General features: G+C 37.6%; 3 protein-coding genes across 3 annotated transcripts; 2 read left to right on the top strand and 1 right to left on the bottom strand.

The window, feature by feature from the left end:
* The first annotated feature begins 1,089 nt into the window (after positions 1-1,089).
* LOC108983339 lies at positions 1,090-1,410 on the top strand. Its single transcript, XM_018954931.1, has one exon. The coding sequence runs from the start codon at positions 1,090-1,092 to the stop codon at positions 1,408-1,410; it is 321 nt and encodes a 106-aa protein (XP_018810476.1).
* A 461-nt stretch (positions 1,411-1,871) lies between these two features.
* LOC108983329 (tRNA (adenine(58)-N(1))-methyltransferase catalytic subunit TRMT61A-like) lies at positions 1,872-2,237 on the top strand. Its single transcript, XM_035687764.1, has one exon. The coding sequence runs from the start codon at positions 1,872-1,874 to the stop codon at positions 2,235-2,237; it is 366 nt and encodes a 121-aa protein (XP_035543657.1).
* Positions 2,238-2,979: 742 nt separating this feature from the next.
* Positions 2,980-14,657, bottom strand: LOC108986105 (COP9 signalosome complex subunit 6a). The gene is made up of 9 exons (XM_018958628.2): positions 14,219-14,657; positions 13,961-14,049; positions 6,430-6,523; positions 5,936-5,997; positions 5,746-5,824; positions 5,277-5,369; positions 4,824-4,924; positions 4,135-4,190; positions 2,980-3,430 (listed from the first exon to the last, which is right to left on the bottom strand). The coding sequence occupies exons 1-9, from the start codon at positions 14,520-14,522 to the stop codon at positions 3,349-3,351; spliced, it is 960 nt and encodes a 319-aa protein (XP_018814173.1). The 5' UTR covers positions 14,523-14,657; the 3' UTR covers positions 2,980-3,348.
* Between the last annotated feature and the right edge of the window lie 1,336 nt (positions 14,658-15,993).

Here is a 15,993-nt window from a genome sequence, read left to right as displayed (position 1 = left end):
CAGGAAAAGGACTCTAAGTTGTTAGACATTAGAGAAAGTGTCAAGAAGTCGCAAGGACCCGCGCATTTTAGTCTAAGCAGAGATGACATTCTTTTATTCCGAAATCGTAGGGTAATTCCTACAGATTCAGAAATTAAAGAAAGAATATTGACTGAGGCCAATGCAGCTCCTTATCCAGTTCATCCTGGAAGTACAAAGATGTACCGAGAATTGAAGAAAAGTTTTTGGTGGGAAGGAATGAAGAGAGACATTACTTTGTTTATTGCTAGATGTACAACTTGTCGGCAGGTTAAAACCGAGCATTAGAGGCCTGCTGGCTATCTTCAGCCACTCCCTATTTCTTAGTGGAAATGGGACGACATCGCAATGGACTTTGTAATAGGACTACCAAGGACGCCTAGTGGGAAGAATTCAATTTGAGTAATTATTGATCGGTTGACCAAAAGTGCCCATTTCTTACCTATTTCTAACACTGATACTTTGGGAAGTTTGACTCGATTATATGTCAAGGAAATTGTGCGTCTTCATGGAATACCCAAGAGTATAGTGTCAGATAGGGAGCCACGATTCACGTCTCACTTCTGGAAAATTTTGCAGACAGCTTTAGGCACCAAGTTGAAATTCAGCAGTGCTTATCATCCTCAAACTGACAGCCAATCAGAATGCACTATTCAAACCCTTGAGGATATGTTGCGAGCTTGTGTTTTGGATTTTAAAGGAAATTGGAAAAATCATCTGTCGCTTATAGAGTTTGCTTATAATAACAGTTTTCAAGCGACTATTCAAATGGCCCCTTATGAAGCTCTTTATGGGAGGAAGTGCAGATCTCCCTTGTTTTGGGATGAAGTTGGCGAAGGGAATCTACTTGGACCAGAAATTGTTCAGGAAATGAGGAATCAGGTTAGAGTTATAAGAGACAAGATGGCAGCTGCAAAGAGTCGTCAGAAAAGTTATTCGGACCCAAGGAGAAGAGATCTATTATTTGAGAAAAGTGATTGGGTTTACCTCAAAGTTTCTCCAATGAAAAGCATTTAGTGTTTTGGTAAGAAAGGGAAACTTAGCTTGAGGTATGTTGGCCATTTTCAGATTATGGAGAAAGTTGGACCCGTTGCTTACCGTATTGCCTTGTCGGAATATTTTGGTGAGATTCATGATGTTTTCCACGTGTCGTCATTAAAGAAGAGCTTTGGACAGCAAGAGCCACGTTTCGTTGATCCAGGAAGCATTCAACTCCAGCCTGATCTCATGTATGAAGTTGTTCAAACTCAGATTTTGGATAGAAAGGAGCAACAATTGAGATCCAAGACAATACCTTTAGTTATGGTATCTTGGGGAGATCCTTTGACTCAAGATTATTCATGGGAAAGAGAGTCAGACATGAGAAAATTCTACCCTTACTTATTTGGGTAGTTTTGAATATTTGTTTTCTTTCTCAAGCTTGTTTTGAGCTTTGTGTTGTATTTGGTTTTGGAATCAATGAAGAACTTGGCAATTTCGAGGACGAAATTTCTTTTAAAGGGGGAGGTTGTGAGATCCATAAATTCTTGAGTTTTTAATTCAATGTATTTTTTTTTTTTTTATAAATTGTGTTATTTTTGGTATTGTAATTTATTTTGGTGTGTTTTAATTCGGGATTTTATTTTTTTGCTATTTATTTATTTATGTTATTTTATTGATGTTATTTTTTGTAGTGTTTTATTTTATTTTTGGTGGGTTGTGTGTGTGTATTTTTAATTGTGTTGTGTGTGAGGAGAGGACCAACCCGTGTGAGAGATAACCCAGACCGAGCTGTGAACCCAGCCTTGTGCATTGGAGGGCCCAACCCGTGCATCTTGGTCCAACCCATGCGCGAGGCGAGCCCAACCCATGCGATGTTGCCTGTCGATCCAAACAAAAAGTTATCTTTTACTCGTAGCATTTGTGATGGAGATTTGGTTATTGTCTATGAGGGGCATGACAACATGAAGGCTCTTAAAGTATGCAAGGATTTAGTGCTTCAGAACCGATTTGGTGTATTCAAACATTCAGACTGGATTGGAAAGCCCTTTGGAACCAAGGTTTTTAGCAACAAGGGTGGTTTTATTTACTTGTTAGCTCCAACTCCTGAATTGTGGACTCTGGTTCTAAGTCACAGGACCCAGATTCTCTATATTGCTAATATTAGCCTTGTCATCATGTACTTGGAACTAGTTCCTGGTTGTTTGGTTCTGGAATCTGGACTGGAAGTGGATCTTTAACTACGTCACTTGCAAGGGCCATTGCTCCTACAGGGCATGTCTATACATTTGATTTTCATGAACAAAGGGCTGCCTCAGCCAAGTATAATAAAGGAATATTGTGACTTGATTCTCACTAATTGGTTGGTAATGGTGATTATATTTTCCAATTTTTTAAGCTATTAATTGTAACATGAGATTTGTGTTTGTTTCTCTCAAAAGTGTTGGTGAGGGGTATTATAGTAGACTTGTAGATGTGCTGGTCAATTAGAATGATTTTATAGGAAGATATTATTTTTATAAGGAATCAACTAATGGGATAACTTTTCCATCAGTTTTTATCAATGAAAATAATAAGCAAGAAAATAGATATCATTTCTCTAAATACTATTATTTTCTTCTTGTAAAAAAAAAAACACTATTATTTTCTACTTATCAAAGAAAAAAATATTATTAAGTTATTTATTTTCTCCACTATGCTTTAAATTATTAAGTGAAATCAATTATTTTTATAAAATATATATTATTTTTTACAAATAACTATTTCATAAAACTAGACAAACGTGCTTTGCACGTTGTTCCCGCCTAATATAGGAGATAAGATTGTATAAAATGATACGAAGGTCTACAAGGTAAGCTCGCATTGTGTTTGGGAAGCACTAACCGTTTTTTAGAACCTACAAAAAAGGCTCAACGATGTTTTCATTCTAATTAGAAGTTGGGGATTTTTATTGTGTATTTGTCATTGTTTGGCAAACATGTCTAAAGTACTTTTAAAGCTGTTACGATTGTTTTCATCATCTTACATGATATAATATTATAGGATGTGACCTGTGAATATGCTCACAGGCAAGACAAACACGAAAGCAGCAATTCACAAAGGACCATACTGAAACCACATCTTCCACTCCCAAAGTCATTTGGCACTCCACCACCCATAATAACTCAATATAGTGCGCAGAGCCATTTTGTTTTTAAAGAAAAATAAAAACGAAGAAAACCATATAGCTTTCAATTTTTTCCTCATTTGTCTGGATCCTTGGCTCCTAGCAAATATGATTCGTAAGCTTCTATGTGCTATGCACAAAAGAAATAGAAGCCAGCAAGACTGCCAGATGCAAGCAGCTTCCTTTCACATAAAGGCAGTCCGTCCACCCCTTCGACTATGCCTGTCGTATGCAGTGTTGAATTTGTCGACTAGTTCATTCATTGTGCTGTTGGAAAAAATGAAAAGCCACACAGTAAAACATTATGATATCAGTGAAAAATAAATAAAAGAAATGCCTACCAAATCCAACCACTTCCCCTAACTATATACACCTGGCCCTAGTTTGCACTACCATATAAGTATATACACTATACAGGTATCATGCTGGAGGGAGATTTCCATCCCGGGCATGGCAACTCCACACATTTAGCAAATCCGATTGGTTCTATAATTGAGTCATTGACCAAGCAGCCCATGGTTTTTAATAAATCTCAAGTCCTTTCTAATAGACACTTTTAATGATAAAGGTATTGCCTTTCAATGTGGAAAGTTCTATCATAAGTTCTTGGCTGAAATCATCCAACTTCCATCTTCCTTTTTTTTGGGATCCGTATCCAACTTCATTGTATCTTGAAAGTTGAAACAAGATAAAAACTACATAAAATTTCAAAACCACCCATTACATATCCGAAAGGTTTTTGAGTCCAATCCATGCAAAACTAGGAGTTATGTTCTATTACTACAGCATATGCTTGGTTCGTTTGGAGCCCAGACAAAGTCCTCTTCTAAAAAAACGTCAACCCACTAGCTGCCAGAGTTCAAGTTTTCGTTTTCTTTTATCACACCAAATAAATTATTGCACACAACGCACCAATACAAATTTAAAGCACACAAAAAAGAAAAAATTGCAGTACAAGAATACCTACATACCTTGAGCAGTTGGTGAACATGGCCAGGTAAGTGATCAATAGCGTGTCATTGTATTCCTGTCAAAAGAGGGCAGACACACCGAAAGAAAAGTAAGGACAAAATCAATAATAGAATGAAGAGTAAATTAATCATTAATGTATGTCTGATTATTTATTATCACATGGATCCTCAAAGAACAAATGTTTTTTTAAGTAAAAAGAAAAAATATTAAAGAACAAGAAACATGAAAAAGAAGGCATTGATTATGGCTATATCCTTTTTTTACAACTAAAATTTTAGTGGAACTCAATAAGAGGTGCTACCCAGGTAAATGCAATATCCTATTATTAGGCACATATTAACGGTGCCTTTAGGATTAGATATTTGCCCATAATATTATGGCTACAAGTGACTTATCATGAGGACCTGCTGCTTCAATCACCACAATGAGAGAATTTTTAGAAGTAAAATAAAATTTTATTGAATTAAGTGAATAGGCGATGCTGAAGTACACAAGGAGTATACAAAAGAGAACAACTAGTTACAAGTTTGGAGCTATCAATCGGAGAAAAATTTTGTCAGCATGCATAAACACACTCCTTTATATAGACAGATTTTGGTTTATACTGTCAGCATGCCTACTATCCCAACACAGATATCCCCAGTGCTTATCTTCATTGACATCCCAAAAAAGTGTATTTAGCACCCACCATCAAGAAGTCATCTTGAAATTTCTCTGATTCAATAGCTGGCAATCTTCTTAGAAGACTTGATACTTGTCTTAGCAGTGAATTCTCACAGAGGATATCACCTGTATTTAGCAGTACCGAGTGTAATTAATAACCAACCTGGGTCTTTAACCATAAAAGTCCAAGCAAGAGATTAATTTTGTCAATGTCTACTAGTGCCTATATGAACTCAGGAGTGACAGATATACATTGAGAGGAAAAAAAGAGTAAAGGAGATCCCTAAAGAAGTAAACACTATAGTTTTCCTTCATAGCTAAAATGCGAGTTACAAAGGGATATTTTTCCCTCTAGAGATCTGATATAATAATATTTGTGGCTTTTGTTTAATCTTCTTTAGCTTTAAGAAGCTTAATTTCTGTTTGATATTTAAATCTCAAAGTATTCCAGTTTTAAATAAAATAGAGATGGATATACCTTTTTGCATTGCTAGAAGATAGTAATGAAGAACCCTGATTCTGCTATTCAGCATTTTGATGGCACTATGTATGCCTGTGAGGTGAGCAGCCACTGCAAACAAACCCGCATGCAATGATAGATATCACAAAAGAATATTCTTTTATGCCTTCTCAGAATAGATGGAAGCTTGCAAATAGCACGCATTTTAATGAAACAATAAACATATCAATCTTTCTAAAATGTCCTTAGGTGGACAAAGAAAGGCAAGTTAAGAAAAAGGTGGGTTCAAATTTCAGGGTAAAAATGGATAAATGCTTTTATTCTTAGGAACTTTTGTATATTTTGGGATAGCCAAAAAGGAAAGCACCTTAACTATTTTGAGACAGAAATTATATAACTAATTTCAACGGCCTATATTCTCCTCAAACAAGGTTTATCATAAACGTGTTTTGGGAAAATAATAAGGAGAATGGGGTGGGGCACTCACATTGAGTAGCTGCTGAACCTCCATCAGATGGTTTAAGATGTGCAACATGATCAACTGAAATACGTTCTGCTTCGACTGTCTATAAAGCACCACCGCACCCGCCAACCCCAAAAAAAATAAAAAAAGTTAATCGGTAACCCTATTGGTGGTATTTAGATCAAACCATGTACATAGAATTAGCAAGCCAAACCTCAATAGTGTAGTTTGAACGAACAAAAATAAGCTGTGGAATCCCATCTATGACATGCAGCTCTGAGTTTCAAACATCAAGACCCAAAAGAATAGAAAGGTTATCGCCTCAGTATAATTAGAAGTGAAAACCTAATAAGAAAGTCATCTTACTCAGAAATACAAAAAAACATGAATATATCATGAGATTTTAATGAAAAAATGATTGTAGGGAACCTACACGATCAAGAAAGCAGAAACACATTATTCAGCAGCGGAATAATTTCTGACCCAGGTCTCCAGCAGATAATTTGACTATTCAGATCAAACTAATTCTATGTTCACAAATTTATATAGATAAGTAATGATGAGAAATGAAGGGGTGGGAAGAGAAAAATATGATAAGAGAGATGGTGAGAATTGAAGTATGATTCTATTCTTTATATTTGCATATTCACAGCATTGCTCACAGGAATTTTTCACAAGCAATAATGGGTAATGATGCAGGTTACATACCACTTTCATAAATAGTGACTGGGAGATCCTTTTGAGCATGATTAATTGAAGGATTGAGAAGAACATAAACAGGACTTTCGTTTATATCCATCAACTGTTACAAAAGAATGTTCATTGCGATTAACTAAAAAAAAAAGTGCATGTGTTGCAGTTAACACTCAGAAAAAATAAATTGACTGCACAAAGTATCTGCACACATACCATAACAAAGTTTTCAATGAACGAGAAGGAAGTATATAAACCTAACCCAAATAAAAAATTAAAAAAATAAATAATAAAAACTAACATATTGAAGGACAATGAAATTGCATTTCTTGAAGCTTGGTCTATAACAAAATCTGAAACGTATGCACATTAATGAGCTGCATTTAAGCCAGATGGCAACACTAAGTAATCGAAATATAAAGACGTAAAAATCTCGGGTACTTGAGCTAGGCCTATTCATCATTCATCAATAAATTTTTTGTTCACTTATAAAAATAAAAACAAAAATATATAAAAGATTACAATGAAATTAACTGAAAGAAACTCACATTGCACAGAATCTAATTAATGCTCTGATCAATAAGATTTTAATACTTCAAGAGTTGGCAAAGCAAAACCATGACTTCCTGTCTTCTTCTTATTTCCGGCACTTCTCGCCAGAAATATTCCTAAATCTTCCCATTAATTGCTTTTCTAATCTATTTTCTCCTCCTCTATCATTTTTCTCCTTACCTTTTTTTTTTTTTTTTTTATCTTCTTTCTCTTCTGCTTTTCGGGTTTCCTTTTCAGTTTGGCCTTTTTTCTGTCTTGCTGGGATGGCGTCCGAGAAAAGTGTTTTGGTGAAGATTTTCACGTTTTCAGTCGTGAAGGAAGGGTAGTTGCGTATTACTGAAAGAAGCAGGAAAGTTTAAAAAACTGTCATCATTGGCAAGGTGATGGTGAGATGGCTGGTTGTTGCTTATGTTGAATTGGGAGATGGTGATTTCTACAAGTCGCGTAAAGGGAACTGAGTTTTTCTAGCACATCAATGTGTAAAATATTATGAGCGTTGTTATGGTTATTATAGAGTATTGTTATGGTGGCAGGAAAGGCTTCATTGTCATCCATGAGGATATGGACGGGAAGGGACGGAGATGTTTTGCCGAAATGCTCAAGGTTTTGGGTTATGCGAACTCCTCTGTTTCTATCACCAATGACAAGGAAGCTTTGATTATGGAGTTAAAATTTAGGCTTGGAGTGGGGGTCGAGTTCCTTCTAAGTTGACATTGTTAGGGGATAGATTGGGTGGTGAAGGGTCTTACAAGGTGGCATTGTTGAAACCCATGCCTTTCCGACCATTTAGCTCCGGACGGATCAAAATAGGGGATCTTAGGTCTCTCGGGGCATGGTGGTGACGGAGGTAGGCGGCGGAGCAATAAAGACTAATGCCTTTCGCAATCAAACTCTTGTTTCAACAGGTGCTGTTGATGTTTCCGAGGGAGGCTTGTCAAATCGGGTAGAGAAAGAGTCGCTGTTAGAGGTGGGAGTTGAAGCTGGAACTGATCAAAATTAAAGAGAAGGTCAACACTTCTGTCGAGGATTGATAAGGAGATGGGCCTAAGGGAGCTTTTGGGCCGGAAGTCTATGACAGAGAAGCAGGAAGATGATCTCGAGGCAGTGAGCTTGAGTTTTACTAAAGGGGCCGGCATGCAGCGGAAGGGTCATATTTATTGTGGGTCTAATGTGAAGTCTCCAATGGGCTGTAATAAAAGGCCCAAACCTAGAGATTTGGATAAGGGAAAACAAAAAAATTGGACCAGATATTCAGAAGACAACCTGGCCGGTGTCGGTGTGGCTGGTTAAGAACACTTTCGGGCCTATTTCAGGTTCAACCTTGAACAACCTTAGCCAACCATCGACAAAAGCTCCTCTGGCACCGGGGTTTACACAAAACAGCTCGCTGGCTGTTTCCACCCCTGGGATAAGTATTCAGTTGTCAGAAGTTTCATCGACGGATTCTCCCGAGGTTTTGCTGATTGTTTTGCCAGTATTTCCAAGTCGGAGGCATTACCTAGGATAGAATATGACGATGTTGATTTCTCCTCACCTCGCTCTAATCTCGAGAATCTAATGGTAAGCTTAGAGTAGAGTGCTTGGGGATTTCATGTGAGGGATTTGAAGGCCAATTTAGGGCCTTAATTATTGCCATTGAAGCAGGCCACCATTTGTCTTCGAAATCAACATTGAAAAGAGAAAGAATTGAAGAGACTTACTTGTACAATAAATTATGATGCAAAAGTGAAGGGTGTAAGTCGAGAAAGGAGTAAGGGAAGGGCTTCAAGTCTTACTTTATTAAGCCTAAAATTCTTTCGTAGAATGTTAGGGGGCTAAATAATCGTAACAAGCGCCTTTGTGTTAAAAACTTACTTTGACAATGGAAGGTTGATATTATTTGCTTACAGGAAACAAAGTTACAATTGGTTGATAGGAGAATCATCAGAAGTTTATGGGGATACCCTTATGTGGGATGGGTATTCCTTGCTTCTAAGGGGGCCTTGGTTGTACCATTGTGATGTGGACAAGAGGATTGTGGAGCTTTTAGATGGGTGCATTGGGGAACATTCAGTGGCTTGTGTTTTCAAGAATGTGGAAGATGGGTTTGAATGGGTTTTTGCAGGCATTTATGGGCCTAATTTGGATAGTAGTAGAAGGCGTAGTAGAAGGCTTATGCGGGATGAGATTGTAGGAGTTTATAGCTGGTGGGAGGTGTCATGGTGTATTGGCGGGATTTCAATGTTACTCGGTTTCCAAGAGAGAGGTCAGGGGAGTCTCGGTTATGTCTGACTATGGTAGACTTTTCTAATTTTACTTTTGATCTGGAGTTATTGGACTTGAGTTTGGTGGGGGTGCTTTCACTTGGTCTAACCATCAAGTTGGGTCAAGGTTGGACAAATTTCTTGTTTCCCCTTCTTGGGAGGCTCATTTTTCGGATTGCTACAAAAAAAGAATGTTTCACGTAAGTTCGGGTCATTTTCCTATCTTATTAGATTGTGGGGGTATTCAAGGGGGATGTAGGTATTTCAAATTTGAAAATATGTGGTTAAAAGCTGAATGTTTGTGGATATGGTGAGACAGTGGTGGCCTTCTTATCAATTTATTGGTACCCCAAGCTTTATATTGGCAAATAAGCTTAAAGCTTTAAAAAATCATTTGAAGAAGTGGAATGTGGAAGTTTTGGGGACTATTGATAGTCAAAGAAAGTTCCTCTTAGAGAAGTTGCATAGGTTGAATGAGAGGGCCGAGATTAAGGTTTTATCGGAGGAGTTGAGTAGGAAAAGTTCAATGACAGCTGAACTTGAAAATCTGATTTTGATGAAGGAGATTTCGTGGAGGCAGAAATCTCAGGCTCTCTGGTTGAAAGAAGAAGATTGATGCACAAAGTTTTCCCATCGGGCAGCCAATTCTCATTGTAGGAACAATGCTATTGAGATGCTCCATTATGATTGTTGTGTTATTGATGATCATTCTGATATCAAGAACCACTTGGTTCATTATTATGAAGATGAGTGTTAGAGCCATAAATGGATTACACAAAAGTAATCCTACAAACTGATGTGATTTTAGCTGATCCGTTATATCTACTTTACAATAAAAGTAATTTCATAATCTAACAAGTCACATAAAATCACGTCAATTTGTGAGATTACTTGATGTAATCCCTTTGTAGCTAGAGTATTTTCCTATTATGAAACACTTCTCTCGGCATTTGCGAAGGCCAAAACTTGATGGGTTGGCTTTTGAAACTATCAATATTTCAAGTGCAAATTGGTTGGAGAGACCATTTGAGGTGGGTGAGGTGCACCATGGGGTTAGAGGGATTGCTAAAGACAAAGCCCCTGGGCCGGATGGTTTTTCTATGGCATTTTTTTATGAGTGTTGGATATTGTGAAGGGAGACATTATGAGTGTTTTTCATTAATTATTTTCTTATAAAAAGTTTGAAAATTGCCTTAATACAACATGCTTAGCACTTATTCCTAAAAGGGTAGGGGTGACGGATGTCAAGGATTTTCGTCATATTAGTCTTGTAAATGGGGTGTAAGGTACTTGCTAATCGTTTGAGTACGATTATGGAGCTTTTTGTTAAGGGGCGACAGATTCTTGATTCGATTCTTATTGCAAAGAGTAGATTGAGAATGGGAGTGTGGACTGTCAAGTATTTTATGTAAGTTGGATATAGAGAAGGCTTATGATCATGTGAATTGGGATTTCCTATTTTACTTGAGAGATGTGGATTTGGGGAGAGATGGTGTTATGTGGATTAAACATTGTGTAATTACAGTTCGATTTTCTATTTTGGTTAATGGTAAACCTGCTGGTTTTTTAGCAGCATGCATGATTTGAGACAAGGGGTCCCAGTATCGCCTTTTCTCTTTGTGATTGTTATGGATGCGCTTAGTTGAATGTTGGAGATTGCGGTTGGTGCGGGATTTCTATCCGGCTTTTCAGTGGGAAGCACTAATAATGGTTTTATTAATGTTTCTCATCTTTTTGTAGATGACACTTTACTTTTTTTGTGGTACAGATCTGGGTCACATTCAAGCGATGAAGGCTCTTTTGATTTGTTTTGAATATGCTTCTAGTCTTAAGGTGAACCTTGGAAAGTTTGAGATGGTGCCGGTGGGAGATGTAAGGAACATTAGAAGGTTGGCAAGTATTTTTTGGTTACAAGGTAGCTTCATTGCCAATAAAATACTTGAGTCTTCCACTTGGGGACTCTTTCAAGGCTAAGGCTATTTGGGATGGGGTCATGGAGAAAATTGAGATGAGATTGAATGGAAGGAAAAGGTTGTACTTATCAAAAGGGTGAAGAATCCCTCTCATTAAGAGTACACTTTCTAATCTTCCCACTTATTTTTTTATCTCTTTTTCCATTGCCAGTAAGTGTGGCTAATCAAATTAAGCAGTTTTTCGAGCTTTTTTGTGGGGAGGAATTTGAGAGGAGACTAAGGGAGGGTTTTGATACTTAAGAATATCTCAATATATCTGTGAATAGTAGTAAAATGTTTTGAGTTAAGATGTTTCATTGGATTTTGGGAAATGAGAAAGAAAAGGTTGAATAAAAATATTAAAAAATTTGTTTCAATATTGTTTTTGTTTTAAAATTTGAAAAAGCATTATTTTTTTTTTGTGTTTTGTTTGGGAATTTGAAAAAGTTGTAATAATTAGGTAATGATTGGATAAAAAAGTTGAAGATTTGAAATTGAAAGTATTTTGTGTTTGAGTTGATATTTAGGAAGGAAATATCCGAAAATATCTAAGAATACTTTAGAATAGTTGTGTTGCTAAACGGACCCTAAGTTCCACCTTGTCAAGTGGAATAAGGTATGTACACCGATTTCTTGTGGAGGGTTGGGAATTCCAAATATGAGGAATTTTAACAAGGCACTCCTTAGGAAATGGTTACGGAAGTACAATCAAGAATGGGAGTCTTTATGGAAGATTATTATTGAGTTAAAGTATGGGAGTTTGCAAGGGGGTTGGGGTTCTAATGAAGTGAGAAGTGTGCATGGTGTTGGTTTGTAGAAGAACATTAGAAATGGATGGGAGGCTTTTGCTTGTTTTATTAGATTCACAATTGGTGATGGTTCTCTAGTCATTAGGGGCTCTCTAGTATTGGCTAGGTGCTTCTTGGCCAAGTGTACTTATTTACTCCTATTGATATTAATATATATAATATTTTTACTTATAAAAAAACAATTGGTGATGGATCTAGGATCAATTTTTGGCATGACTTTTAGTGTGGTGATTCAGCTCTTAAGACCGTGTTTCCCTCTCTCTTTCATTTGGCTCTTAATCAGGAGGCTTCAGCGTCTGAGTTGTTGGGTCGTTCTAGTGGTTCCCCACAGTGGAATGTCTTTGCTTGGACAGCTTCTTTGTGTAAAATTTTGACGATTGACAATTTACGGAAATGCAGGGTGATTATAGTGGACTGGTGCTATACGTGCAGAAATAGTGGTGAAACTATGGACCATCTTCTACTGCATCGTGAGGTTGCTAGAGTGTTATGGGATGACGTCTTCAGAAGGTTGGAGCTAGCCTGGGTTATGCCTGCTACTATGGTCAAGCTTTTGGCCAGTTAGACGAACCTTGGCGGTTTTCCACAATTCACAGTTGTGTGGAAGATATTTCCTATTTGTATTCTATGGTGCCTATGGAAGGAACGAAATTATCGAACTTTTGAAGATAAGGAGTGCTCATAAAAGGAGATTAGATTACTCTTTGTTAAAACTTTATTCCTATGGGCTAAAGCTGTAGATTTCAATGGTCTAGACTTTCATGACTTTCTTGTTTCCATTTCCTCCTCTTAACTAGGTGTTACATCTTGTATACCCCCTATGTACTTGGGTTTTGCCTATTCTCATTAATATAATTGTTTACTTGTCAAAAAAAATTCTCATTTTTACAGTTTATCCTATACTTTGAGTTTTGGTAATAATGTGGTGGACATGATGCTTTGGATGAAGACAAGGAGTAGGAAGTTTACTGTGCAAACATTGTACAAGGTTTTGTCAAGTCAAAATTATATTTCGTTCCCTTGGAAGTGTATTTGGAAAAGTAATGTGCCACCTAAGATTGCTTTCTTTGGCTGGACAGCATCTCTTTGGGAAATTTTGACTTTGGAAAATTTGAGAAAGAGAGGTCTCATCGTAATGGATTGGTGTTATATGTGTAAGAAAAGTGGGGAGTCGGTGGATCATCTTTTACTTCACTGTGAGGTGGCAAGGATGTTATGGGTAGGGATCTTTAATAGAACAGGCATGGGTAATGCCAAAGAGGGTTGTTGATTAGTTTGTATGTTGGCAAAGATGTAAGGCCAATTCACATATTGCGGATATATGGAGTATGATTCCTCTATGTATCATGTGGTGTATGGATTGAAAGGAATGGCCGAAGCTTTGAAGATAAGGAGAGTTTTCCGGATGAGTTTAGAAGTTTCTTCTTCCATACTTTATTTATTTGGGGCCCCTCTTGTGTTCTTAATGGAGCTTGCTCAAATGCTTTCTTGTATCACTTCTAGCTTATTATTTTGTAACTAGGTGCATGTTGTTTGTATACCTCCTATGTACTTGGGCTATACCTATCTACTTCTATCAATAAAATGTTTTTTACTTATAAAAATAAAAGTAAATAAGCAAAGCCCACAGGATGTATACATGGATAACACCTAGTTAAAGTTAGGATTTCTATCTTCCTTTAAATGTTTCTATCTATTAGCAAAAATACTCTGTTTTCCAAGAAGCTCCTATCATACACACGGAAGCCTATTTAAAAATGAACATAGTTTAAGTTCGATTTAGTGAAATTTAAAGCCATGGGAAACTTGAAGCACAATTGCCAAAAACGTAAAGAAAGGAAGAATAAAAAATGGCATGCTAGAAGTGCAATAGCACATTCCATTCTCAAAACAACATTTAGAGCCAAAAAAAGAACAAGGGGCACCCAATAGTTGATCGTATGCATAATACGGGAAACCATAAAGCCTCTCCAAAGATATCAGAACTCACGGCTTTATGAATATGCATATCAGATTCCTGGGCATCGCTGCCAGTAGAATACCATCCGAGTATATAGAAGTTGGGGAAAACCTTTTTATCTGGAACATCATATGAGAGAAGAGAACAAATGTAGCACAGGATCAATAAAGGTTCAGCAAAACCCTAATCAGATCTAACGAAAATAACCAAAAGAATGGATAAATATATTATATCGAGAGAGAGAGAGAGAGGCCACCAAAAAAAAAGGAGGAAGAAAGTACACTCAACAGAGGTCTTGCTTCTTCTCGAGGAAGGAGCGGTCAAGGGAATGTGTGGAGGGATCGTAGAGGAGCTCGAAGCTGTTGAATATCTCGACGGTGCGTCCCCTCTGAATCCCTATTACGCAGCCATAGACCCTCGGCACAGGAGGCGGGAGCGACGTGGCTCCGTCAGTGCCATTGCTGTTGTCGTTGGCGTAGGGCCCTATGGGCGGGTGCATCTGAGACTTAACCCTGGTGTAGTGATCAGATATATTCACAATCACCAGCGGATGCAATTTGAATGTTAGTCCGCTGCTCGACGAAGACGCCATTCAACTCTCCGATCGCAGAAGAGCAGGAAAACCACGTACTGGAAGAGTTCCGCCTTTAGGGTTGGGGTTTTTTATTTCGGGAACCTGCGTTTCCCTTCAGCGTCTGTTTATCGTTGTCCCTTTCCATCGGCCTATCCCGTTTGTACAGTGAAATTTTCATTTTTTATTATTTTATTATTATTATTTTTTTTAAAATTTTTATATAAAATATAATAAATAATTTAATTTTTTTATTTTTAAATAATAATAATTTATTTAATTTTTAACTTTAATTTAATTCATCGTGACTATTGGGAAGCAGCTTAATCTTGATGGCTAGATTCATTGGGCACATTTTTAAATGCAGGCTAAAAATTCATTATTTCCATTTTTAAAAGAATAGTCCTGCTATCCGTACGAACAAATATGTTATGTGCTAGGCTGAAGAGTAATATGAGGACTTCAATTAGAATTTGTTTATTTTTGAAGATGAGATGAGATAAGATTAAAGTTAAATAAAATATTATTAGAGTATATTTTTTAATATTATTTTTATTTTAGGATTTGAAAAAGTTGAATTATTCATTTTATTTTATATTGGAAGTTGGAAAAGTTGTAATGATTAGATGAAATGAGATGAGATATTTTCTCAAAACAAATGAGGCCTTAATTTCGGATGGTTGTCTTAGGGTTATGTATGCTTTGTCTTTTGTTATTTAGTTAAGGTTAATTACGTCACTTGCTTTATTTATTATTTGTTAAGTTTTTTACCAAGTATGCATTTGTAAATCAGTTAATTTAAGTGGATTATATTCTGGTGAGACGTGGGTAAGTTTGTTGGGTTGTTGTAGTCGTGTCCTGTGGTGGGTTTATTTTGTACATGTCTACTTAAATTCAGAAAATAGATGAAAGAAATCGATCATGGCACGCCCCTAAACTTGTTTTAGGGTTGTCTAGCATTGTCTCCACATGGCTAGTGGTTTGGCCATGAGCTACAAAACATGGGTTCTTACCAAGTACGCACCCGTTGCCCACCGCGCATGGCATGCACGATCTTCCTTGCAGGGAACTATATGGCAGCAGCAGAAAACACAGGTGACCCTCATGGTGGGCCAAAGGATTCTTGGGTGCACGGGGGCCTACACCCATGGGCCGACGTGATCATGACCTCCATGGCCGCAGTTCGGTGTCGTGGAGACATAAACCACCGGCTGGTCAGTGGGCCTCGTGGCGGGGGGGCGCGAAGCTCCTTGTGCATGGCAGTGCCCGCACTCTGTGTATGAGTATGCGCCCAGTGTACATTTAAGCTCAAGTGGTTGCGGAGTTTTGGACCCCGGCCCTAGGGGTGGGCAATGGGGCCCCGTCCCCCGCTACTTCGCCTCCGTCAGCCCCGCCCTGCATGGTAGACCATTAGTGGGGGCAGGGGCAAGCTGACCCCAGCAAGGCCCCGCCCTGCCCCGCATCGCACCCGACCCATATTTCTTTCTCAAAC

This window comes from Juglans regia, chromosome 2 (genome assembly GCF_001411555.2).
Source record: "Juglans regia cultivar Chandler chromosome 2, Walnut 2.0, whole genome shotgun sequence".
NCBI lineage: Eukaryota > Viridiplantae > Streptophyta > Magnoliopsida > Fagales > Juglandaceae > Juglans > Juglans regia.
Note: the sequence above shows the minus strand (reverse complement) of the source record. Positions and strands in the feature narration are given on the sequence as shown.

What these genes read in the sequence shown, in the direction of transcription:
- LOC108983339 (XM_018954931.1), top strand. Translation starts at nt 1,090, where the DNA reads ATGGAGAAAGTTGGACCCGTTGCTTACCGTATTGCCTTGTCGGAATAT.
- LOC108983329 (XM_035687764.1), top strand. Translation starts at nt 1,872, where the DNA reads ATGTTGCCTGTCGATCCAAACAAAAAGTTATCTTTTACTCGTAGCATT.
- LOC108986105 (XM_018958628.2), bottom strand. Translation starts at nt 14,522, where the DNA reads ATGGCGTCTTCGTCGAGCAGCGGACTAACATTCAAATTGCATCCGCTG. An exon ending in CGAGAAGAAGCAAGACCTCT is followed by an intron (nt 14,050 to 14,218) that starts GTTGAGTGTACT and finishes ATGATGTTCCAG; the next exon opens with ATAAAAAGGTTTTCCCCAAC. An exon ending in AGTCACTATTTATGAAAGTG is followed by an intron (nt 5,998 to 6,429) that starts GTATGTAACCTG and finishes TTTGAAACTCAG; the next exon opens with AGCTGCATGTCATAGATGGG.